Here is a 26,573-nt window from a genome sequence, read left to right on the forward strand (position 1 = left end):
CTGAGCATTCACTCCACACACAGTGGAGACCTCTTTTCATGCAACATCAAGTCTGTCAGCACACACACACACACACACACGCATGCATGCACACACACACTCTCACAGCTGAAATAACCCCTGGTGCAGAACAACTGTCACAGACGTGCATATGGGAGTTATTAGGCAACTCCCGCTGGCAAGCTCACACATTAGTAGAGATGCATGTTGAAAAGGCAGTGAGCACACACACACACACACACACACACAGCAACCGAACGATAACACCTGGAAACCGCTGCGGTCCTCAGACACATCCATCCAGTTAACTGTCCACCACCGATACAAGACACAAGAACGATTCCACTTAGTAAGTCACTGTTACTTTCTGAGATTGTAAATAAATAAAATGGCCTTAAACAGAACTGTGTTCATTTATTAATAAAGAGTTAGCCCTGATGTGACACTGATATTAGAAGACAGTGTAAATGCCACAGAGGGCAGAATTGTCTAAAATAGTCATTACTGAGCAGAATGGAACTGGCAGGAAGAGTGAATCAGCTCTCTCTCTACTGCACATGAAAGCAATTTTCCTGAATAAGAAATATCTTTGTGCTCATTAGTCTTCTGCGTGGTCCCTAGCAGACACCTCACCCAGACGGTAAGAGCCGTGCGATTAGATAGCCAAACGCTTGTTAGCAGCAGATTAGTGTGTGAAGTGTCTGGATTCCCGCACAGCTGAAAAGGACTGGGAAGCAGACGGTTGTGGTGTAGCGGTGGTGTTACACCCTGAAACCCCACAGAGGAAGCTGAGGGAATGTCCCCCACGCCACGCTGCAACGCTGCAACGCTGCAGGGGCCACTCAGAAAGCCAAGCGGATCAGATACTCTTCTGAAGTCAAGGATATTGTCACTTCATCAGGTGACCTCTAAATGTCACAGAGCATATGCGTGCAGTCTGTGTGTGTGTGTGTGTGTGTGTGTCTGCTCCATGGGTATATGAAAATGATGGCAGTTTGCCACAGATGGTCAAGAGAGGGTCGTTGCCTCGGGTGAACGTTCACAGCTGACAGAAGAGGTTGCTGGAGAGCATGACATCTCAAACACATGCATGCACAGCCCCGCACGCACGCACACACACTCACGCGCGCACACACACACACGTACGCATGCACGCACGCACACACACTCACGCGCGCACACACACACACACGTACGCATGCACGCACGCGCACACACACACACACACACACATGTTTGTTTAGACCAATCTGTTTGGAATAGCAAGAGACATTACAGGCTGTGCAATCTGTGGTATGGATCAATTTATCTCTTTCTGTCTCTGTCTTTCTATCTCACTCTCTTTCTGTCCACCCTTTCTCCCCCTCCCTCTCTCCCACTCCTTCTCTCTCCCTCCCTTCCTCCCTCTCTCCCTCTCTCCCTCCCTCCCCCCTCCTCTCCCCCTCCCTCCCTCTCCTTCTCTCTCTCTGTCCCTCTCTCCCCCTCTCACTTACCTCTCTCCTTCCATCTCTCTCTTCTCCCTCTCTAGTCTGAACCCCTCAGGCACTGTAAGCATTCACATCCCACTAGATACGGACTGAGCCAGACCCCAAACACACACACACACACACACAGATCTCTTTCTCTCTCTTTAAAGTCTTTAAAATGCACACCCACTCTAAACACACCCCACAGCCAAACACACTCTCATGAAGAAAGCCAAACACACAAACACTGTGTGCTTAGACACACATCCCATGTCTAATCACAACGTACAAAGCCTCCAAACCCAAACACACAAACACTCTTGTCAGATCCTCTCAGTTTCCTTATCCTCTCTGTCACACTCAGCACTAAACTCTGAGTGCTATAATCTGAGTGGTATTTATTCTATATAGTCATTAACATCTTAAGGGAAATTTAAATTAAACTTAATTCATCTCAAGTACGGGTAATTAAGATCAAAAAGTTGAAATGAGATGAAATCAAATAAGCTTGAAATAATCAAAGATGTCTTCAACAAGACAAGTGTTTCAAAATGCAAATGTTACAGAGATCAGAGAATTAAATGCCTACTGCTTTAAAGTAGGTGTTGGACTTTCACATTAGTTCATATTCATATTAGTACTTTATACTGATTACTGATTAGTATCAGTATTCAGTTTTCAGTATTCATATTAATGGGGACAAATACTGTGTTCAGTATTCAGTTTTCAGTATTCATGTAGTGGGGACAGGTACTGTGTTCAGTATTCAGTATTCATATTAGTGGGGGCAGGTACTGTGTTCAGTGTTCAGTTTTCAGTATTCATTATTAGTGGGGATGGGTACTGTGTTCAGTATTCAGTTTTCGGTATTCATATTAGTGGGGACAGTTGCTGTGTTCAGTATTCAGTTTTCAGTATTCATATTAGTCGGGACGGTTACTGTGTTCAGTATTCCGTTTTCAGTATTCATATTAGTGGGTACGGGTACCCTGTCAGTATTCAGTTTTCAGTATTCATATTAGTGGGTACGGATACTGTGTTTGTGTTCCATACAGGCTCTGCACTGCAAGCATGTGGAAGTGTCCTGACCTTTCACTGGTGTGACTGAAAAAGTGTTGAGTCACACTGGCCTGTGCACACATGCACATGCACGTGTGTGTGTCACACTGGCCTCTGTGCATGCACACACACACATGCACGTGTGTCTTCTGCCATGCTGTTAATGAAGAAGTAGGACTAGTTCAGATTTACCCAGGCAAAGAGGTTCGTGTGTGTGTGTGTATTCTCATCAGGTTGTTACTTCAGCTGTGGTTTTGCCTGGGCTACAGGTGACTTTCTGTTGAGATGTAAAAAGAGGACAAAGCTAAACACAGCTGAATCCCATGACAACAGAACTGTCATGCTGCGTTAACTGTGAACAGTTGTGAACATCTCTAAAGCAAAGATGTTTGTTTAAAATATAGCCATATTAATTAAAAGTGTTCAAGGTAAGAATATATTGCATATTAAAATGTATTCACATTCCTTGCATAGCAATCCTGTGTTTAACGGAGCATGAACGATTCTGTGTGAGGAGTCTGTTTGAGCAGGTGTGTGTGTGCACATGCCTGTCCGCCTGTCTGTCGTGTGTGTCTTGGGTTCCTCTTTCTCTGTGAATTGTTTGGAGTGACAGTCTCAGTTGTAAGCTAACCCTCTGAGTCATGTAATTACTACTCTGCCACTCTCACTGGTTAATACGCTCTCTCACTGTACGTTTGTCTGCACACATGTCTACAGCCTGTCAGCCTGGTCATCACAGCAATCACACCCTGAGAAACTGCTCATTATGCCCACTGAATCGTTCCATGTGGCTGCCAAACGTTCGAGGAATGGGGAGGGACGTCACGGGGAAACACCACAAATACTCCTCTAGAGGAAACACCACAAGCACTCCTCTGGAGGAAACACCACAAACACTCCTCTGGAGGAAACACCACAAACACTCCTCCCTAGAGGAAACACCACAAACACTCCTCCCTAGAGGAAACACCACAAACACTCCTCTCTAGAGGAAACACCACAAACACTCCTCCCTAGAGGAAACACCACAAGCACTCCTCTGGAGGAAACACCACAAACACTCCTCTCTAGAGGAAACACCACAAACACTCCTCCCTAGAGGAAACACCACAAACACTCCTCTGGAGGAAACACCACAAACACTCCTCTCTAGAGGAAACACCATAAATGCTTTGTCATTTTATGAGATGAACTCAGTGCATATTAACTTGGTCATTAGACGGACCTGAACAGCACAGCAAAAAAGTTCATGTGACGAATCCTGCGGTAAAACCCGTAAGAGCAGAGGAAGTTAATCAGCTCAGAGGAGTCCAGACTGTAAGTGTGTAAGAGCAGAGGAAGTTAATCAGCTCAGAGGAGTCCAAACTGTAAGTGTGTAAGAGCAGAGGAAGTTAATCAGCTCAGAGGAGTCCAGACTGTAAGTGTGTAAGAGCAGAGGAAGTTAATCAGCTCAGAGGAGTCCAGACTGTAAGTGTGTAAGAGCAGAGGAAGTTAATCAGCTCAGAGGAGTCCAGACTGTAAGTGTGTAAGAGCAGAGGAAGTTAATCAGCTCAGAGGAGTCCAGACTGTAAGTGTGTAAGAGCAGAGGAAAAGTCTGAAACACCAGAGACCTTTTGCTCGCTGTGAGTCCTCTGTCACAGAGGCTGAGGAGTCACCAAAGACTGCTGCAGTTTTCAAACCAGCCAGTGAGTGGCGCTGCACTCTACAGATGGACATCTCTGTCTTCTTCACACTGTATTCATGTGTGACATAGCTGCAAATTAGGAGCAAAAAGATATTATGGTGAAGAATGTTGAATTTTTAAAACTGGCTGTGTTTTCTATCCTTCCCTTTTACTGCACAGTGTTCAGTCTGGGACAGTATTACCTTTAAAATGCAGGTACGTAATCGTGTGTAGTGTATAGTTTAAACTGTACTGCACGTGATGCACCTGATGTGAAACACACCTCGGGATACCCTCGGGATACCCTTCCTGTGTGAGTGATAATCGGGTCCCTCCCGCACAGCTGTGATCGGGGACGAGGGCAAAGGTCTGCGGCTGGACTGGGAGCACTGGAGACAAACCGGGTCCGCAGTGGGTGAATATGGGCTACAGTGAACAGGCTTACAGAAAGAAAAGAAGGCTCAGACAGCACTGGAACAGGAGGAGTGGAGCCTGTGGCTGTCTGCTGGAGGCTGTTCTGGGTGAAGAACCTTGCTGTCAGGAGAAAACCTGCTTTATCCAGAAACCTTTACGGAGGTGAGCGGGGGAAGGCGGGAAAGGTTGAGTTTTTTGTTTTGGCCAATTTATCCTCACAGCTGGGCATGGATTTCTACGCTCCAAAAGTCATGAAGATGGCTTTCAAATAAGAATTTTAAACGTAATTAAGAGGAAAAAATATGTTTGAAGAAATGGAAGAAGACATTCTCTTGATAGCCAATTTTAAACTAAACGTCTCCTCCAAAATCAAAATGTATTGGCTCTCCGAAAATAAATTTAACATAGTCCCCATCAATCAATACAATACCCACATACGTGCCTATGTGTGCCGGTCGACCTCCTCAAAGACTGGTTACCCGTGGAAACGTGTGACTGAACATCACCTTGTGTAGTGACATGTGTTACCACATATCCGAAGGAAAACTTCGGTCTGTGGTCCACATCCGCCCATGAAGTGTGGGCCAGACGAGTGTTTCTTTCTCTGAAGCGCAGGGTCTTCACACAAGGCCCATTCGCTATGAGCAGGCTCCGTCCAGAGAGGCTGTGGGATTTCTCTGCCTCCACATGGCCTCCTGACTAGGTGAGCCCTACAGGACCACATCAACATGAGCAGCGGAGTTCCTGAGCGTACACATTATGTTAATCTACTTAGTTATGCTGCACTCGTGTATAGTGCTTTAAAAAATGCAACAGCATTCTTCCAGCTGGACATATCCAGAGCGACACTGGCCTTTATCAGTACGACGGGTTATGTGTTCTTTAACCAGAGTGACACGTGTTTATCAGTACGACAGGGTGTGTGTTCTTTATCTAAAGTGACACTGGCATTTATCAGTACAACAGAGTATGTGTTCTTTAACCAGAGTGACTCTGACATTTATCGGTACGACAGGGTATGTTGAAGGTATTAACAGTGAGTCCTAATATAACAGTGAGTCCTAGCATAAACCACACATACAGTAATGTTTCAGTCTAGGAACAACCTGGAGCTGGAGTCAAAGTGCATTGCTGCAGGTCTCTCGTGAATGATGGAGGTCTTGTGTGTTGGAACAATGACGATAAAGCCAGATTAGATCCATAGCAGAACAGAATCATAACGAATGCCCCCTCAACCTCTGTGTGTGTGTGTGTGTGTGTGTGTGTGTGTTTGTGTGTGTGTGTGCGTATGTGTGTGTGGTAGTAATACAGCAGCAGCTACACATCTGTGGCAGCCCCACAGAAGCACGTGTGGGCTCGTATCCCTCCCTCTCTCCTGCTCCAGACCGCCGTCTGTGGCTGCGCTATCTTTGGTCCTCCGTCTTCCTCCAGAGCCGCCGCATGTTTTTATCCCCAAATCCGCCTCGCACCTGTCCACACCGAGCCCCACTGGAGTCTCCATAATGAGGGGGTACATGGCCTGGTGTAGCAGTCTAACCCTCCAGAAAGAGAGAGAGAGAGGCAGACGATACGCCGGAAACCCAGCCAGCACGAGTCGAGGTTTATTTCTTTCCCTCAGTGACTGTCAGCCTGATGAACAGACAGACAGGCAGACAGGCAGACAAGCAGACAGGCAGGCAGACAGCCTCACTGCCTCTAGATTGCATTCTCTCACCAAGCACCGGTGCTCACCCTGATTGGTGCTGCTGGCCTCAGGGATGAGGGGTGCATGGGGGTGTGGGTAGGGGCGGGGGCACAGGCTAGCGGGCAGATGAGTAAACGTTCTGGAGCTCTGGTGACAGACACACACACACACACACACACTTAAACACATGGAGGGGAGGGATGTATTGAGCTGCAGCGCAAAAGTGAGACGGGAGGAAGAGAGAGAGAACGAAGGAAAGAGTGAGAGGGAAGAAATATCAATCAGTGAGAGCAAGAAAAGATGTCTGAAAAGGCAGCGAGAGAGAGAGAGAGAGAGAGAGAGAGAGAGAGAGAGAGAGAGAGAGAGAGAGAGAGAGAGAGAGACCCACTGTAGTCAAGCGTCATTGGAGACAGAGCTACACTTCCTCACCTGTAGCCAACACACACTATTAGGAGACATATTCCACCCCAGATTACAAACACTTCATCCAAAATTTAAAACACTGAAAGATGATCATGTACTGTACATCTTACTGGGAAAGAGCAAAGAATCTGCATGCTCCCCACAGACAAGTCATCACAGATGCACATTACGTTAGTTCATACTGATCTGTGCAGTACAGTTCATGTACTCTGTATAACATACTATATGTGTGTATATGTACAGTATATACACACACATATTACAGTATATCTACACTGTACAGGGTACATACAGTATATACACAGTATATGTACACACATTACAGTATATCTACACTGTACAGGGTACATACAGTATATACACAGTATGTGTACACACATTACAGTATATCTACACTGTACAGGGTACATACTGTATATACAGAGTATGTGTACACACATTACAGTATATCTACACTGTACAGGGTGTATACTGTATATACACAGTATGTGTACACACATTACAGTATATCTATACTGTACAGGGTACATAATGTATATACACAGTATGTGTACACACATTACAGTATATCTACACTGTACAGGGTGTATACTGTATATACACAGTATGTGTACACACATTACAGTATATCTACACTGTACAGGGTGTATACTGTATATACACAGTATGTGTACACACATTACAGTATATCTACACTGTACAGGGTACATACTGTATATACACAGTATGTGTACACACATTACAGTATATCTATACTGTACAGGGTACATATAGTATATACACAGTATGTGTACACACATTACAGTATATCTACACTGTACAGGATACATACTGTATATACACAGTATGTGTACACACATTACAGTATATCTAAACTGTACAGGGTACATACTGTATGTAACTTATTGCTGTTTACCGCTCTGTTCTTCATCTGTGTTTGTATGCATGTTACTGTTTATCTGTAAATGCTTTGCCAATACAATATAATTTTGTAAATGCCAGTAAAGCTAATTTACACTGGAACTGAGAGAGACAAAGAGAAAGTGAAAAAAAGCTTCAGAGACAGAGGAAGGAGAGAGTGAGAGAGTGAGAGAGTGAGAAGAGAGATGCAGAGTGTCTGTGGGAGGCTGGGGAGGGGACTATAGTGTGGCCCAGAGGTCCACAGCGCAGAGCATTCACAAACCTGCAGCTCAGAGCGGTTCGGTGTGGTTCATAGCGGTTTGGAGCAGTTCGGAGTGGTATGGTGCAGTTCGGTGCCGTTTGGAGCGGTTCAGAGCGGTGTTGAGCGGTTAGGATTGCCAGCAGAGTTGCACTGTGCTCATCTGCGAATGTCCCACTCCAGGTGCTGACTGGACAAACATGGGACGCGGGTAACCGATCCACACTGGGTCAGTGAGAATGGTGTCTTCAGCCTCAGTTAATCTGACATCCTTAGCAGCAAAATGCCCCACGGGGTCTGTCTCTGTGTGTGTGTGTGTGTGTGTGTGTGTGTGTGTGTGTGTGTGTCTTGCTAACAAGCTCAGGTCATACCTTTGCTCACAGAAGCTGGGATCCCCCTGGTTACCACTGCCACTAACAGGTTTAGCGCAGGGATGGCTGATAAGAGCTAGTACCCTCCAGGGAAGGCGAGGGTTAACCCCTAGTCCAGACACTATTCTACGGAGTGACGGCAGGCCGTCTAGTATCTGATCGGCCGTCTGTATGGTGTGGCTGAGCGAACTGTGGATGAAGAAGACACCTGGAGGAACGGCAGGCAGTGGGGCCGAGCGGGGGTGGGCGGGGCAGGCCTGAGCCAGCAAACTTGATAGCGTTGTCAAAAATGTTGACATATCGATTCTGAAAATCCAAAGCCAGACCGAGGCAGGATTTCCGCAGCATCGATTCTTTTCATATCTGATGTGCTTTACTGCTTTCTTACACACACACGCACACACACAGGGTCTGGAGCCACATCTTTTATTCTCTGATGTTCAGAATGCTAGCGTAAACACAACATCTTAAAGATAACTGTAACGTTTTGAGAGCAAACAGAGACGGAGTCGAATACAGTGTGGTGATTGCAGCTTAATAGTAACGTACCGCAACAACTGACACAAACATGTTTAAAGACTAATGAGGACTAACAAGATACTGAAAGCAATAACTAACTAGGGGGCGGAACCAAAAAAAAACAAAACAAGGAAACGCGAGGAAACAAAACAAGGAAATAAAACACAGTGCCGTTGCCGTGGGAACTGCGATGCCAGGGAGGAGCGAACGTTACAATAACAGGTCTGCCACCATCCTGCTTCTATCCAGTGGTGTTCATCATTGAAGCTGGAACACACAGTATTGTGATTTTTATATATATATATATATATATATATATATATATATATATATATATATATATATATATATGTTCATTTAGTTTCATATGATACACATTGAGACATATTCCATTTTCTACACTAATGCAGATTCAGTTATTTTATCTTGCATTTCAGCTGAGAGTCTCATCATAAAGGGTGGGTTCATCCTTGGTAGCCAATGAAAGCTCTGCCCGCTGCCTCTCATTACCATAAATGTCCACCTGATTAGCATAAGTGCCCCTCTTAAAACCAGAGCAGAACTCAGACATTCCTGCTTTTCCTTTTCTGAGCTTCTCTGTCTGTCCTTTGTATTTAATTGACTCAAAAGTGACTCCTAGAATGTTGCAGTCCAGTGTGTGTGTGTGTGTGTGTGTGTTTGTGTGCATACTGGGGTCAAGATATACCCAGAATCTTAATCAGTTGTGTGCCAATTAGCAGCACTCTGAACATGTCTCCTCAAATGTAATTCACCAAGCTTGGGAAACACATCTGACAGTACATTTGTTTACTGATCCACTGCTTTCAAACTCACTCTCTCTCTCTCTCTCTCTCTCTCTCTCTCTCTCTCTCTCTCTCTTTCACATGCACAAGCACAAAGGCTGGTGGTATGCATACACACACACACTCACTCACTTTCTCTCTCTCTCTCTCTCTCTCTCTCTCACTCACTCACAAACTTTCACACACCTACACACACACACCACAAGCTGTCTCCAACTTTGTATTCTTTCACCTCTACACACCTAACCCCCACAAAGAAAAACATTGTTACCATGGAAATTGGTGCCAAGAGACTAATTCTGTTCCCTGACCTTAAGCTCATTAAAAACTTTTCCAAGATCAGCCATGCAGGAGTACAGGCGTGACGTCCCCGTCACCGTAGCAACACCCCACCAGTGATTTGCATTAACACATACCCACACACAAGCATCAACAGCAATACAACTGCACATCAAGTAGGTACAGGTTGGAGCCACTCTAGACAAACATGGAGAAAGATGTAGTTAAAGATCACACAGTGTTAACACGTCTGCTGTAAAGTCTGAGCCAGACCCAGCATCTTCCCCTAAAGCTCTGACTGCATGGTTACTCCTCCTGCAGCTCTAGATCAGATGGCCTCCACTGTGTGAGTAGCAAGGACCACGACGGGGGAAGTTCCCTCTGACTGTGTCTGTCGGACACGTACAGGCGTTCTGCTACTCGCGTCTCCCACAACTGCTGGTTCTGTGACACTTGGCCCCACAGCCGGTCTCTTCAGAACCACTTCACAAACTCCTCATCTCTCCTCTGTCTTAAGAGTGAAACTCTGCACCAGAGTAAATGAACCAGCCTGATGCACCTCCTCAATTCCTCCTCAGTTCCTCTACAGTTCCTCTCTGTAACCCCCTCTCCCCTCTGTAACCCCCCCGTAACCAACTCTGCCCTCTGTAACCCCCTCTCCCCTCTGTAACCCCCCCGTAACCAACTCTGCTCTCTGTAACCCCCTCTCCTCTCTGTAACCCCCCCCCCGTAACCAACTCTGCCCTCTGTAACCCCCTCTCCTCTCTGTAACCCCCCCCGTAACCAACTCTGCCCTCTGTAACCCCCTCCCCCCTGTAACCAACTCTCCCCTCTGTAACCCCCCTCCCCTCTGTAACCCCCTCCCCCTGTAACCAACTCTCCCCTCTGTTACCCCCTCTCCCCTCTGTAACCCCCTCTCCCCCCGTAACCAACTCTCCCTTCTGTAACCCCCAACCCCCCTGTAACCCCCTCTCCCCTCTGTTACCCCCTCTCCCCTCTGTAACCCCCTCTCCCCTCTGCAGTGTGTTGGTTGCAGGACATTTCGCTAACCCGGTTCAGCTCCGCCTCCGCTGTGCGGTTCCGTTTTTGCTTTCACGCCCCCCCCACCCCCCCACCCCCCCACCTGACTCAGCTCCTAAAGGACTGGCTAATTAGCAGCCCAGTTGGGTCGGCTGTGCTGTCTGCACAGAGGAAACTCTGGGAAAGCAGTGTGCTTCCGGGAACACCAAACCCCTGGAGCTGAACTCACAGCTGCCTACTCCCACCCACCTGCCTGTGTCGGAGAGAGCAGTACGTGCCCCGTGGCACTCCCGTCCCACTCCCACTGTGGGACGGACGGAGGGGAGTGTGTTCCCGCCTCTGAGGAAGAGGAGTATGATGAAGGTCAGCAAACTTTCCCAGGGTTCCTTTTGCAGCTCCAGTACTAATCAGGTACTGTAACTTTCATAATTATCTTTCACCACTTTGGTAAGTAGTGTGATGACGGTTCCACTGTAAGCTGTGGACATATTAGCTGGTAAACCTGAATGAGTGGCTACTGTGTTTATTCTGAGATTCTAAACAGGAAATAAAAATCTACACACTTTTATTCCATTCCTAATCTCTCCTCTGTAAGGGTTAGTTCCAATCCTAATATCTCCTCTGTAAGGGTTAGTTCCAATCCTAATCTCTCCACTGTAAGGGTTAGTTCCAGTCCTAATCTCTCCTCTGTAAGGCTTAGTTCCAATCCTAATCTCTCCTCTGTGAGAGTTAGTTCCAGTCCTAATCTCTCCTCTGTAAAGGTTAGTTCCAGTCCAATATCACCTCTGTAAGGGTTAGTTCCAGTCCTAATCTCACCTCTGTAAGGGTTAGTTCCAGTCCTAATCTCACCTCTGTAAGGGTTAGTTCCAGTCCTAATCTCTCCTCTGTAAGGTTTAGTTCCAATCCTAATCTCTCCTCTGTGAGAGTTAGTTCCAGTCCTAATCTCTCCTCTGTAAAGGTTAGTTCCAGTCCAATATCACCTCTGTAAGGGTTAGTTCCAGTCCTAATCTCACCTCTGTAAGGGTTAGTTCCAATCCTAATATCACTTCTGTAAGGGTTAGTTCCAGTCCTAATCTCTCCACTGTAAGGGTTAGTTCCAGTCCTAATCTCTCCTCTGTAAGGGTTAGTTCCAATCCTAATATCTCCTCTGTAAGGGTTAGTTCCAGTCCTAATCTGTCCTCTGTAAGGGTTAGTTCCAGTCCTAATCTCACCTCTGTAAGGGTTAGTTCCAGTCTTAATCTCACCTCTGTTTGGGTTAGTTCCAATCCAAATCCCTGTAAGGACATCAGGTGTGTTAGAATTTAACACTGCAGAGCAGCATGTTAGAGGCGGGGTTGGGGGCGGGGTTAGAAGTGGGTTAATACTAAGCTTGGATGGGCTTTAGGAACATGGTCATGGGTCGGAACATACAGACTGGGGTAATAGAACTGGAGTGGGCTTTAGTAGCAGCACGGAGGTCAGTGTGTTACCTGTGGAAGAGGTCAAAGTGTCAGTGCTCTTTGGACCCCGTCTTCTGTAACTTCCTCAAGCACTATTTCTTAGACAGCAACAAAAGGGGTATTATGCTTCTCTCTCTCTCTCTCTGTGTATGTGTGTGTGTGTGTGTGTCTGTGTTTGTGTCTCTCTCTGTGAGTGTGTGTGTGTGTGTTTGTTCATGTATGTGGGTGCATTCACACCGCCTGGCCTTGCTCATCTATTTCTCTTGAAACAGTGTCCTTGGTACCACTGTGATCGGAAGCTTAACAGCAGGAGTAAGAATAACACCATCTGGAATATTCTTCACACTGACGCTCGGGAAAACCTCAGAATGAAGCCAGCTAATGCCACTGTTTAGCACAGCTAGATTCCCTTCCCAAACACTTACATCTAGTCATGTCTGTAAAGCACACCGACTCTAAACACCATCACCTGCACATAGAACATACAACCTAAGGACAATACATATTTACAAATGGATACAAAAGAAACAAAAATAACAACCTTGACATTATTATTTTAAAAATATAATATAAAAACTTATGAATAATAAATTAGCCACAGGGCACATTGCTGAACAAATGGCACTAAATCAACAGTGCATTCTTTCAGCCTACATATAATTGGCTAATGATCAAGGCTGACATTATTACTGAGGGCTACAGAAGCTGTCCTGATCCTTCTTCACATCACCTGGAAACACGGTAGTCATGGCCAAATGCAACCTAGTTTGAGTGAATGCAGTCTGAATTCTAAGGTCAACGTGTTTGTTTATTTGTTTGTATGTTACCCTCACAGCCCAAATGCAGGGCCTCATATGTCAGGTACTGCACTGATGGGTTTTCCTTATGTGTCTGCTTGCAGCTTTTAGATATTTTGTGGAAAATGTCATATTATATATTTTATCTTTCACATGTTGGTTGGAGGCTTACTGTAACCTGTGTAATGTGTGTAGTATCAAGCATTCCACACACACACACACACACACACACACACACACACACACACACACACACACACACATACATCACTTTGTGCAGGAACCAATTACACCCCTGATATTTCAATTACCTAGCTGACCAAGCTTCCCAATCAATAATGACATGCTCTCAGAGTGTGTGTGTGTGTGTGTGTGTGTGTGTGTGTGTGTGTGTGTGTGTGTGTGTGTGTGTGTCTTACCCTAGTGAGACTTGACAGTGCTGACAGTGGCATAACCATTGTGTACACCAAGAGCCCACTGTTGCAATACTTATGTAACATATGACATCCAAAACACACAATAAACCATCTACACACACACACACACACACACACACACACACACGCACACACACTTGCACACTCACAAGCACACTCACAAGTGGAGAATATGTGCTGTAACACCTGAAGGTGCTGCTTTTCACTTGGGAACATACACACACCTGCTGCCTTGTTCACACTTCGTACAACAACACTTGTAATCAGGTCAGTGGTTAGTAAGGGGTGTCTGTGTGTGTGTGTGTGTGTGTGTGTGTGTGTGCTTCTAACTAGGACCATCTTAAATCTGTACCCTCTGTCAGTATGCTTATATACATAAAAGACAGAAGTACTGTCAAGAATTGTCCTTCAAAAACACCCCCCCCCCCCACGCAAACACATACACCATTCCCGACATGTCACATACTTCCACAGTTCCTATTCCTGTCTCAGACTATCACTGATTCGTATTCTCTCCATCACACACACGCACACACACATCACAAGCAAGTGGCAGACAGTTGGCGCCCTCGCCACCGCCAGGGACTCAAACCCAATTCGGGAGGTCCACACGCAGAAGCAAAGCCTTCATTCTGCAGCTCGCCTGTGGGTAATCAGACCTGTCGATAAGGCAGGCGTCGAGCTCCCTCTGGACCTGCCTGCCCGCGGTCCCGCTGTGGTCCTGCTCTGGTCCCTCCTCGGTCCCGCACAAACGCATGACGCCTTCCCACCAGCTCTGAGCTGCTCTTTCTGCCACAGTCATTCCATCTCTTAGTTCACAGATGCGTGTGAACACGCACCAACACAATTGGCCACAATTACTGAATGCGTAATAACTTTCACAGACAGGTGGTGTATCAGGACCAGACGGCCCAGTGGGGTCCAGTGAGGCGTGGCAGAACCAGACAGTGGGGCGATGGGCCTACATAAAGGCTGAATTACGCACGTCTCTTAGAATATTCGGTAATTGAATTTGAGCAATGCAGTCATGCTGCTACGGGGATGTAATGTGAATTAATAACCATTAATAAACCTTAACTTTGTGTTACAACTAATTGTTTCAGAACGGCTTAAAAGTATATCATGCAATAAGAGCTCCTGTGATTAGAATCCATCTTAATAAAAACCCTTCGTAACAGATGTGTTCGGCCTGGTGCGCTGAGCTTTCCCGTCGTGTTAGGGGGCGGGGCACGACAGACGTGCGAGTTGCTGCGAGGCCAGAGGAGTGAGTCCGTTTGCTTCCAGCAGGGAACACTCGCCTCGGGGAAGAGTCTCACTTCCAGGTGAGGAGGGTGAGGTTTGGGAGCAGAGGCTCCCAGTTCACGGCCGCCGCGCGCTCCTCGGAATCGTAACAACCTTGCCTGCTCCCCAGATCTGAGGGTTAGCGGCGGGATTAGGATGCGGGCCAGTGCCGCTGGATGCATCTACTCTAAGTGCCTGGCAATACAAGGGCACGAAGCACCTTTGGCGGCTCAGCCGAGACACCCGCAGGCTTTCCGATTTCCAGGACACGCTGTGGGCTTTGATCTCACCGTGCGCACTGTTCATTCACCCACATGCATGTCGCACTAATAACAGACCTCTCCCCTCTCGCAGGTGTCAAGTTCACTGGCATGACTCGGCAGACAAGAGAGGTGAGGAAACACACTTATGTCACTGTAAGAGAGTGTGTGTGTATCGCTCTCCGTAATCCATGCTCACTGCTGTCACCACACACACACACACACACACACACACACACGACTTGCTTGCTAAACCCTCGCTAACCCAAGCGTTTATCATAATAGCTCCTCCTCTCCGCTCATTAGCATGGCCCCGCCCCTCCCCCCACTTCCCCTCCCCCACCAGGCCGCTGTCTCGTTCTGATCTGATCCCCCAGTGATGCTGCAATTATGATTATTAATTCACTTATTCATGTATTAATTCACTGGCTTTATTGCATCTTAAATGACTAAAGGATCTCGGTATTTGCCTGAGGCAGTCTCCTGTGGAAATAAGAAATTTGACGCTACGATTATACACGCTCATCAAACATCGGGCATGATGCAGCTGTATTATGATAGCGGGTCGCTAATGTTTCTCAGCGTTCTGAATGGTGAATTTCACTTGGCAGTTGAATATGAAGTAACCAATGGTGAGATTCCGCCATCTATTGGCTGAGTACTGACGTTTTTACATATGAACATCGCCTCTGATGTCTAATGCCATAAAGATTTATAGCAATATTTCTATAAATATGTTCTTATGACTTTAAATGTGTATTTTAGCAATAATCTATAAATTAATTTTTCACATAAAGTGCATCTGGAAAGTATTCACAGCGCTTCACTTTTTCCACATTTTCTTATGTTACACCTTATTCCAAAATAGATTAAAAAAATTTTCCCCCTCAAAATTCTACAAACAATACCTCATAATGACAAAGTGAAAAATGTTAGTTTGGAATTTTTGCAAATTTCTTAAAAATAAAAAACCCCAAAAAATCACAAGTACATAAGTATTCACAGCTTTTGCCATGACACTCAAAATTGAGCTCAGGTGCATCCTGTTTGTAGACCTCCGAGACAGGATTGTATTGAGGCACAGATCGGGGGAAGGGTACAGAAAAACTTCTGCAGCATTGAAGGTCCCAATGAGCACAGTGGCCTCCATCATCCGTAAATGGAAGAAGTTTGGAACCACCAGGACTCTTCCTAGAGCTGGCCGCCCGGCCAATCTGAGTGATCGGGGTAGAAGGGCCTTAGTCAGGGAGGTGACCAAGAGCCCAAGGGTCACGCTGACAGAGCTTCAGCATTGCTCTGTGGAGAGAGGAGAACCTTCCAGAAGGACAACCATTTCTGCAGCACTCCACCAATCAGGCCTGTATGGTAGAATGGCCAGACGGAAGCCACTCCTCAGTAAGAGGCACAAGACAGCCCGCTTGGAGTTTGCCAAAAGGCACCTGAAGGACTCTCAGACCATGAGAAACAAAATTCTCTGGTCTGATGAAACAAAGATTGAACTCTTTGGCCTGAATGCCAAGCGTCATGTCTGGAGGAGACCAGGCACCGCTCGTCACCTGGCAAATACCATCACTACAGTGAAGCATGGTGGTGGCAGCTTCATGCTGTGGGGTTGTTTTTGGGCAGCAGGAACTGGGAGACTAGTCAGGGTCGAGGGAAAGATGAATGCAGCAATGTACAGACACATCCTTTAAGAAAATCTGGTCCAGAGCACTCATGCTGGGACGAAGGTTAATCTTCCAACAGGACAACGACCATAAGCACACATCTAAGATAACAAAGGAGTGGCTTCGGGACAACTCTGTGAATGTTCTTGAGTGGCCCAGCCAGAGCCCAGACTTGAACCCGATTGAACATTTCTGGAGAGATCTGAAAATGGCTGTACTTACGTAGATGTGATTTTTTTAGGCTTTTTTTATTTTTAATAAATTTGCAAAAATTCCAAACAAACTTTTTCCACTTTGTCATTATGGGGTATTGTGAGTAGAATTTTGAGGGGAAAAAAATGAATTTAATCTATTTTGGAATAAGGCTGTAACATAACAAAATGCGGGAAAAGCGAAGCGCTGTGAATACTGTCTGGATGCACTGTATGCAATACTGCACATATGAGAGTCTGAAGCAGTCATTCATTAAACATTAGACGTTATATATTCATTCCTTGCCCTGATGCCACATGGCAATAGTCAAGCTCCTCTTCCTCACCTTCATCTCAGTCTTTACTCTGTGACTGTGGTCTTCATCTAAGGTGCCATGTCTCCTACGTTGTTAGCTCATCACGGCTGTTACGCTTTCCTGTGACCTTACACTTTTTTGTCTTTGTCAAGCCAACATTAAGTTGTTCTCAAACGTCCTTTTTTAGAAATGATTGTTGTTGTTGTTGTTGTTGTTGTTGTTGTTATTGTTATTGTTGTTGTGTGTGTCATATAGGAGATGTGCGCCCAGCAGCAGGACAGTGAGGCAGCAGGCAGTGCTGCAGCAGGTCGAACGGGCCAGGGTGGCAGACCTGAAGAGCCGAGCGCCGATCACGCCGTCTCACCCATGCCGTTTCCTGCCTTCGCGTGGGACCGCGTGTCCGGCACTCCCGGGTCACGCGAGCACGAGCTGGGTCCGCCACGTGTGACCAAGCGGCGGCGCAAACTCCTGAAGACCAGCCCGGTGCTGCGGCCCGCCTCCAACTCCTCGGCCCCGCCCTCGTCCCCGCCCCCGTCCCCGCCCTCTCTGCCGGGGTCCAACACGGCGCCTCCCGGCCGGCGCCGCCTCTCGCTCGCCCAGGAGGAGCGCCGCCATCTGATGCAGGACGTGTGTGCCCGTTACCGCGCCGATGGGTCACGCACTGTCACGCCGCACCACGTGTCGCGCGTTTACGTGGAGGACAGGCACCGCCTGCTGTACTGCGAGGTGCCCAAGGCTGGCTGCTCCAACTGGAAGCGCGTGCTGATGGTGCTGTCTGGCGCCGCCCCATTGGCCGGCGCCATCGACCACGACGCAGTGCACTATGGGAACCACCTGAAGCGGCTGGACAGCTTCGACCGGGCCGGTATCGCCCGCCGCCTGCGCTTCTACACCAAGGTTCTGTTCGTGCGTGAGCCCATGGAGCGCCTCGTCTCTGCCTTCCGGGACAAGTTCGAGAGCCCCAACTCCTACTACCACCCTGTGTTTGGCAAGCCCATCATCTCCCGCTACCGTGCCAACGCCTCCAAGGTGGCGCTGAAGACGGGTAGCGGCGTGACCTTCCCCGAGTTCATCCGCTACCTGCTGGATGTGCACCGGCCTGTGGGCATGGACATCCACTGGGAGCCCGTCAGCCAGCTGTGCAGCCCTTGCCTGCTGGACTACGACTTCATCGGCAAGTTCGAGACCATCGAGGAGGAGGCCGACTTCGTCCTGCGGCAGATCGGCGCACCGAGGAACCTCACCTTCCCCACGTTCAAGGACCGCAATCCCAAGGCGGCGAGAACGTCGGCGCACATGACTGAGCACTACTTCTCACAGCTCAGCACCTCCGACAGGCAAAGAGCCTATGACTTCTACTACATGGACTACCTCATGTTCAACTACTCCAAGCCCTTCCAAGACTTGTACTGAGGCCACAGTGGGCAAGGTCACCTTTGTTGTCAACGCCATGGCTGCAGTTGTCAGGACAACTGTTATTACATGCTGCCTCCCCCAACCTGATTCAGTATACGCTGTAAAAAAAAACAAAAAAACAATGGAGCATCACACTTCTACAGTATTTCTGTTAGCCATTCATACTAACAGTTTGAAACTGTCTGCTTCATCAGACCTCCATAGCGTTTTTTGGGGGGGGATTTTTGTTTAAGCAAAATGTTCGATTTACGCTGGTAATGTGGAAACTGGAGAGAATTATTTTTAGGAAGTTGAGGTATATTCAGTTAAATCGTTGCCAAGATGAAATAATCACAAATCAGACTTGCACTTTGACCACAAGGTGGCAGTAGAGTAGTGCTTCGCAAAAGGACTGATTCTCTTCTCCAGTTGCTCTCCATTCCATACACCAAAAGTGACAGCCGTCCCTTCCGCACATACACTTTACACACGCTTATTACACCTTTACCTAAACTATTTTAAAGTTTATATATATATATTGTAAAAAGGGCATTCAGAGGACTATATATTTTTCTATGTATTTGTACATTGGCTTTAGGTGTAGCCGTGTGTGTGTGTGTGTGTGTGTGTGTGTGTGTGTGTGTGTGTGTGAACTCGCCACCCCAAGCATTATGGACTTTTTGTAATCATGTAGGAAAGCCTGTGTTTTATATCATGACAAATTCCAATTCAGAAAAAAGGGTTGCTCCTTCTATCCATGAAATTCTACATAATCCCCTTAAACTATCTTTAACTAACATTCCATGCTAACGTTTCATGCGTTCCACACTAACTTTTGAATAAGCAAACCAAAAAAGGTTCACCGATGCACTGTTGACTCATAGCTGGTGAACATATGATTGACAGCAACTCCAACCTATAACACCCTCCTGGGTAACTGGGTAACTCCTGGGTTGCACCAGTCTTGACAAAAGTGGAGGTCTTACCCAAGTTTGGTAGAGTTGTGAATCCAGGCAGTATTAATCAAAGCTGTGACATGAAAACACTACCACTTCTGTCCCATATCGTCTGTGTGAGGGGTTCTGACACTGGTTATTTGGCCCCGCTGCCCTGCTCTGCATGAGCGCACCTCACCCTGCCCATCAGCTAGTTAACATGTCCTCTATGAGCTGGATCTTGGGTTCTAGACCAGGGGCTGTAGCATTCTGGGGTCCTAGAGCTCGTAGGGGCAGGGGTTCTAGAGGAGGGGATGTAGCATTCTGGGGTTCTAGAGCTCAAGGACTGGAGCTAAAAATAGATGTGGGGTTCAAGACCAGGACATCTGGGATTCTAGACCACGGTATCTGGGATTCTGGAACAGTGAATCTGGGTTCTACAGCACAGGACACCTGAAACTGTGCAGGGCACTGTAACCCCAGGACTGGAGATGAAAATGGCAACAAATGACTAAGGTTACCAATTACATCCATAAACTCACTGAGCACTGATCTCAGAACAGGTTAATTCCCTGTTTATTGTGATCCTGGTGACAAATACAGATCTGAGACCAGTGCTCCTGTACTGGGATGCTTTTGCCAGCAGAGTTGCAGTTAAGTGACTCTGCAAGAAGTTAATCACGTTCTGTAAGAAAAAACACACATTTTGCTCACCACTCTGGAGTTGCACATAAACAGATTACAATATATTCTTATTTAATTCTATTTTTAAAATAAACAAAAATCAATATCGCAAAGATATAGGCCACTATGTTATATGGATGTATGTGTGTCCATATATATATATATATATATATATATATATATATATATATATATATATATATATATATATATATATATATAAAGGATCCATACATCATATAGATATATACATATATAAATGGACATGTGTGTTAGACAGGCATATATTGAGATGGCTGGATATGTTTTTTTCTGAGTGTTGTGGTTGTGTCGGAGAGCCCAAATCTCGTGCTGGGTGTTGAAATGCTTCGTGCACAGGCCTGCAGAGTGGAGCAGCGCGTGAGGAGGCTGCAAGCCTGTCCTCCTCCAGGACACACCACCGCCTCTCCTGCCCCTGTAGCCATGACGACGCACGCCTCCGTGGAGACATTCGCGCGGTGGAACTGAACTAAATGTCGCTGGTGCACACGTGTACAGATCTGTCATCTAATGCTCTCGGCCTTATTTTTACACTGCCAATCAACCGGTGTGAATCAGGAAGACATTCTTCAGGTGGTGAAGCTCTCTCTCTCTCTCTCTCTCTCTCTCTCTCTCTTTCTATCTCTCTCACTGTTGAGTGTCTCTGAATAAATGTTTATGCATTTAGCTTTTTCTGCGGTGGCCTTCACATTCTTTAGAGAGGTACGTGTCTGTACTTTCTACGAATGTCCTTGAAATCCCGTCGTCCTGGATCCCAAACATCCCCAGCCTTCAGAAGCCGTAGGGATGATCAAACACTAGAAACACGAGACACCTGACATTTGGCCTCAGAGGCTCTGCAGCACGTTCCAGTCAGGGGTCTTGTTCTTGGCATGAATACAGTGCGCAGTCACAGACCCTTATGATCCCATTCAGTTACTGGCGTCTCTGTGGCTCATGCGTGGACGAACACGCACTTTAGTGGGAAAGACCATTTTAACGTTAACGATCTAACAAAAGTAAGGGGTGTATGATAGTGCTTTGTTAATTGATCTCCAGAAACTCTTAAGAAAGGAAGAAGGAAAAAAACCTGTCAGAAATCACCAGTTGCTCGAATCTGTTTTAAGAGGAAACAAGTCTAATCAGGTACGACGCCCGAACAAGGGGTTACTGGAGGAGACTCCATTTAATGAATTATTTACGGTTTCTCTTCCCCACTATTCACAACAAGATGTTTATAAATCTCTCTCTCATAAAGTGCCCAAAGGTATGCTACGCGCGAGGGCGTGCAGTTAGAATCTATCGTTCTCATTAGCAGAAGACACTGCTCGTCTCGCGAGGGCGCCAGCTCTTAACTACATGCCGCCGCGGGCTGGGACGCCAAATCCGACAAACAAGACTGTGTGGAGAACTCCTTAAACTGGGTCTCCAGCGTGAGCTCGGAGCTGAGAGGGGGCGATGCATTGCGCGGTGGGGACGTGCTGTCGTAGAGCGCAAAGCAAACTGCCCAAAGGGAACTCAGACTAGTAAAGAGATGTTCTTTTTCTCTGTCGAAAACGTTCACCGGTGTATTAAAAAGTCTTAAAATGAACAGTTAAGAATGAGTTTTTCAACTGATATTTGGTTAGGATAACCTATATGTAATAGTGTGGAGACGCACACCTAATTTACTCCACTACAAAATGAAAATGACAGTCATATGAGATGGCAGCCAAGCCCCTGTGGGGTACAAGTTTACGGCTGTGCTACCGCAAGACGGACTGATCTGCAGTACCTCGATAGGGCCACAGGGTGGCAGCAGCTACTCTATGTTGTCAAAAGATTTGTGAAGAATATTCGCAGTCATGTATGTACACGTCATTTACATTGTAAAATGTATTTGTATTAATTAGCCCACTAGATGTAACATAGCTACCAAGATCATACAAGCCACATTCTTAATGAGCTTAATTATACATAAGTAACAGTTATCTGTGTCCATATAAACAGACATATTCTTTAACTGTCTAAGCATCAGAATGCCACTTATTGCTACTGAAATCTTGGTTTTAATCATTAATCATTTGCTCTCTGAAATCTTGGTTTTAATCATTAATCATTTGCTCTCGTAATATTATAAGTTTAAATGATGAAACAATGGATTAATAATGTTAAGGCAAATTAAAAAGGCAGTGAGCTTCTTATGCATGTGGCTTAGAACAAAAGCACCTATCACATATAATTTATCAGACAGCCATCACGCATGATTTAGCTATCAGACAGCCATCACGCATGATTTAAGTATCAGACAGCCATCACACATGATTTAGCTATCAGACAGCCATCACGCATGATTTAGCTATCAGACAGCCATCACGCATGATTTAAGTATCAGACAGCCATCACGCATGATTTAAGTATCAGACATCCATCACGCATGATTTAAGTATCAGACAGCCATCACGCATGATTTAGCTATCAGACAGCCATCACGCATGATTTAAGTATCAGACAGCCATCACGCATGATTTAGCTATCAGACAGCCATCACGCATGATTTAGCTATCAGACAGCCATCACGCATGATTTAGCTATCAGACAGCCATCATGCATGATTTAAGTATCAGACAGCCATCACGCATGATTTAAGTATCAGACAGCCATCACACATGATTTAGCTATCAGACAGCCATCATGCATGATTTAAGTATCAGACAGCCATCACGCATGATTTAAGTATCAGACAAAGTGGTAATTAAAGTTACTACAACCATTATCCAGAGGCTATTCTAATGAAACCGATTCAAACCTGAGTGGAATCACGGCTCACTGGCAGAGTGACAAGGAAGACAGGAGAGATGGAAAGAGAGAAGGTGTGCAGGTTAGCATAGACAGACACAGAGAGATGGAAAGAGAGAAGGTGTGCAGGTTAGCATAGACAGACACAGAGAGATGGAAAGAGAGAAGGTGTGCAGGTTAGCATAGACAGACACAGAGAGATGGAAAGAGAGAAGGTGTGCAGGTTAGCATAGACAGACACAGAGAGATGGAAAGAGAGAAGGTGTGCAGGTTAGCATAGACAGACACAGAGAGATGGAAAGAGAGAAGGTGTGCAGGTTAGCATAGACAGACACAGAGAGATGGAAAGAGAGAAGGTGTGCAGGTTAGCATAGACAGACAGAGAGATGGAAAGAGAGAAGGTGTGCAGGTTAGCATAGACAGACACAGAGAGATGGAAAGAGAGAAGGTGTGCAGGTTAGCATAGACAGACACAGAGAGATGGAAAGAGAGAAGGTGTGCAGGTTAGCATAGACAGACACAGAGATGGAAAGAGAGAAGGTGTGCAGGTTAGCATAGACAGACACAGAGAGATGGAAAGACGGAGAGAAACGGACAGAATGAGAGACAGTCGTGTGGGCCCACAATGTCCCCCAGAGAATCATCCCTGTGGGAGGTTCCAAAGCACCCAAGCCCATTCCTCATCTCAGTAGGCCAGCGCGGGAGACAGAGTCGGCATCCTATTGGTCCTCTGGAGGAGGGGGCATGGCCCAACAAGACACAGGCCAGGTGCCGAGCAGGCCAGGATGGATGTGGCTCTTTCACAGGGCCCAATGAATTCTGGGAGTTCAAAGAATTGCTTTTGGAACAAAGAAGTCCGGAGGAGGTAATTGGGCAGGAGACGTCGGTGAAAGTGCCCCAGGGTGTGTGGGCGGGGCAGATGGAGGTAGGGAGAGCAGAGGGGAAGAAAGAAAAGAGAAGCGAGAGAGGCAGAGATAGAGAGACAAAGAGAGTGATAAAGAGAGACGGATGGAGAAAGGTAGTGAGACAGAGTGTAAGGTGCCACACAATATGAACTCAGCAGACATAATGGCCTCTAAAGAACAACCTGTTGGCAGACAACGGCTCTGTGCCCAAGAGACAGACAGAGAACATGTCGGCAGGCGTAGACCATCACACAGACACACCCCAACCTCCAGTAGAGGATGAACAATATTGATCTAATTCTGAACAGATTCACAAACATAGCAGCTTGCCTCAGCAGCTCCCCGTCACGCTAACCTTAGGAAGCAGGTGTCAGACAGTCCTGGGCAACAGAGATCCTTCAGTTTCAGTTCAGCCTCAGTCAACTAGTCTGAAGGAACAGTTGACTGATAAGCCTTGAATCTTTTTCACAAACCTGAACATCAAACACGCATCGCCAGTAACAAGAAGGCCAGCGAAACCAACCAATGATAGCAAATGATTCCGGAATATCAGTCGAACAGCAGACACTTTCAGATGACATCTCCCGTACAACTAGAGTTGGTCCCTGCGTGCTCAGGATGAACCTCTGCAGACGCCTCTCTGGACGAGAGGGTGTGGCTAAAAATGACCGCGTCGCATGTGGGCGGAGCTGCCCCAGCTGCCTTCCCGCAGGCTGTGGACACGCACCCGTCAGCTGGCGTCGTGAATAAACTCACACTCGTGCAGCAGATCTTGGGTCCTGGCACACAGGATAGGCAAGCTCATGCGTTTCAGCGGCAAAGGGAAAACGCAAACATGGACTAGAATGACGAACCGCAGCTAATTATGGCTTTGCGTCTCACTTGTTTCGAGGCAGGAAACCATCAAACGTGCAGTTTTAAACATTCAGAAGGAGGATCCAGCTCCCCCAGCATGTCGTGTGCTGACTGGTAGCGCTCTCCGTCACTATCCTGTCATTTGTCACACTAAAACCGCACGTGTGCTGTGCTCTCGTGAGCCAGATTTTCAGAGATCTCTATTGTATGCAACAGGAGATGAGGAGCGATAAGGTAATATATCAGACTACGCTACATGAAGCGAAGTTTCTCTGGTTTGAGATATGAGAATAATTCGATATAAAGTGTGTGTGTATATATATATATATATATATATATATATATATATATATATATATATATATATATATATATATATATATATAATCAGCAAAAAAAGGCGAAATCGAAGCAGTGACATTCCTGTGGCTTCTTCCGCTGGGAATACAGCTTAGGCCCTTCACACTCTGCCTTTACTCCATCACGATATGACCAGAAAATGTCATCAGCTGGAAACCCAACAACCTATCAGCCAGTTAGAGAGTGAGGACGATATAGACAAAGACACAGTCTAGTAGCCCCGAGCAGTATTGATAGGGGCACACGCATGCACTCTCTCGCCCTCTCTCATATCTTTTTCATTCACACACACACACCACACAGCCTCAGGCCCTGCAGCTGCTTGAATGAGCCTGCAAGGCCAAGGCATTGCGAGCGCAGAAAGCCCCCCAGGCAGACCTCATCACGATCTACAGACATGATGCCCAATTACTCCTTGTTCCCAGAGGGCAGCTTCCTACAGACTCTACCATGCCTTTGCCTAGCGGTCAGTTTAACTAACTACACAATTACAATTATTACAAATACCCGGACCGGATTAGATTTAAGGATCTGGATTAACTATCAGGACCCTTAAACATCTCCAACACCACTGATGCCCAACCGTTCGATGAAAACACAGTCTCACGTCAGTAATAAACACCATGAAACTATGATCTGAGGTACAAGCATACAGATTAGTGTATGCATCATGAGTTTAGTTGGGCACCACATGAGGGCAGTAAAGGACTAGTAAGAGTAAAAAACCGCACAGAAAAATGCCTCACAGTCAGGATGTTGAAGGGGCGTGGCAAAACATTACTCCGCCCACTCTGTAAACTTCCCTTTTCTGCCTGGTGGGGAGCGCGCAGGTATACCAAGATTCGGACACTAACAGGTTTTATATATAAACATTAATTAGCAACAAGGAGAGCTTTTGACTGAGTGTTTTTACTTAGTGTATGACTGAGACACGGACGTCATTGACACGGATAAAAAACGATTCAACCAGAAAACACAATAATGCCAATGTGCAAAAGTCTTAGGAATCCCAACAAATTACAATTTATCTTAACAATATCCGTTAATTTACACTACATACCATATAAATAAAATACTGTTACAATAAAACTGGTGCAATAAACACGCAGAGAATAGACAAGTTGGTTTGTCGTTTTTCTGTGGAAAATACGGGTAGACGCTGTCTCGTGACAAACCGCCAGTCATGTCCTTTTGGAATCGCAGAAAACGTCACAATGAAGCAAGGCCTCAAGTGCAGGACGGACAGGACACGGCCCGCCGTCCTCATTACTCGTACTGTATGTGATCGCTTGCAAACAGGTGGGGCAACATCTGCAACTTTCTAAATGCCCACTAGGTGGCATCAGAGCGGACTCAAAGCGCGTTTACGCCAGTACGTTTGCTACAGCAATGGT

General features: G+C 46.4%; 1 protein-coding gene across 14 annotated transcripts in view; it reads left to right on the forward strand.

Moving 5' to 3' along the window:
- chst8 (carbohydrate (N-acetylgalactosamine 4-0) sulfotransferase 8) overlaps positions 1-20,974 on the forward strand; it is a 139,371-nt gene extending 118,397 nt beyond the window's left edge. For 9 of the 14 annotated variants that reach the window (XM_035524932.2, XM_081716185.1, XM_035524930.2 and 6 more), the window contains 2 exons: positions 15,169-15,206; positions 17,505-20,974. In XM_035524932.2, coding sequence (XP_035380825.2) covers positions 15,169-15,206; positions 17,505-18,662 — 1,196 coding nt within the window. In that variant the 3' untranslated portion in view covers positions 18,663-20,974. The other 5 variants (XM_081716189.1, XM_081716190.1, XM_081716191.1 and 2 more) reach the window with 5 other exon arrangements.
- The last annotated feature ends 5,599 nt before the right edge of the window (positions 20,975-26,573 follow it).

The sequence above is a fragment of the Electrophorus electricus genome, chromosome 6 (genome assembly GCF_041902795.1).
Source record: "Electrophorus electricus isolate QZ-2024a chromosome 6, ASM4190279v1, whole genome shotgun sequence".
In the NCBI taxonomy this organism is placed as follows: Eukaryota; Metazoa; Chordata; class Actinopteri; order Gymnotiformes; family Gymnotidae; genus Electrophorus; species Electrophorus electricus.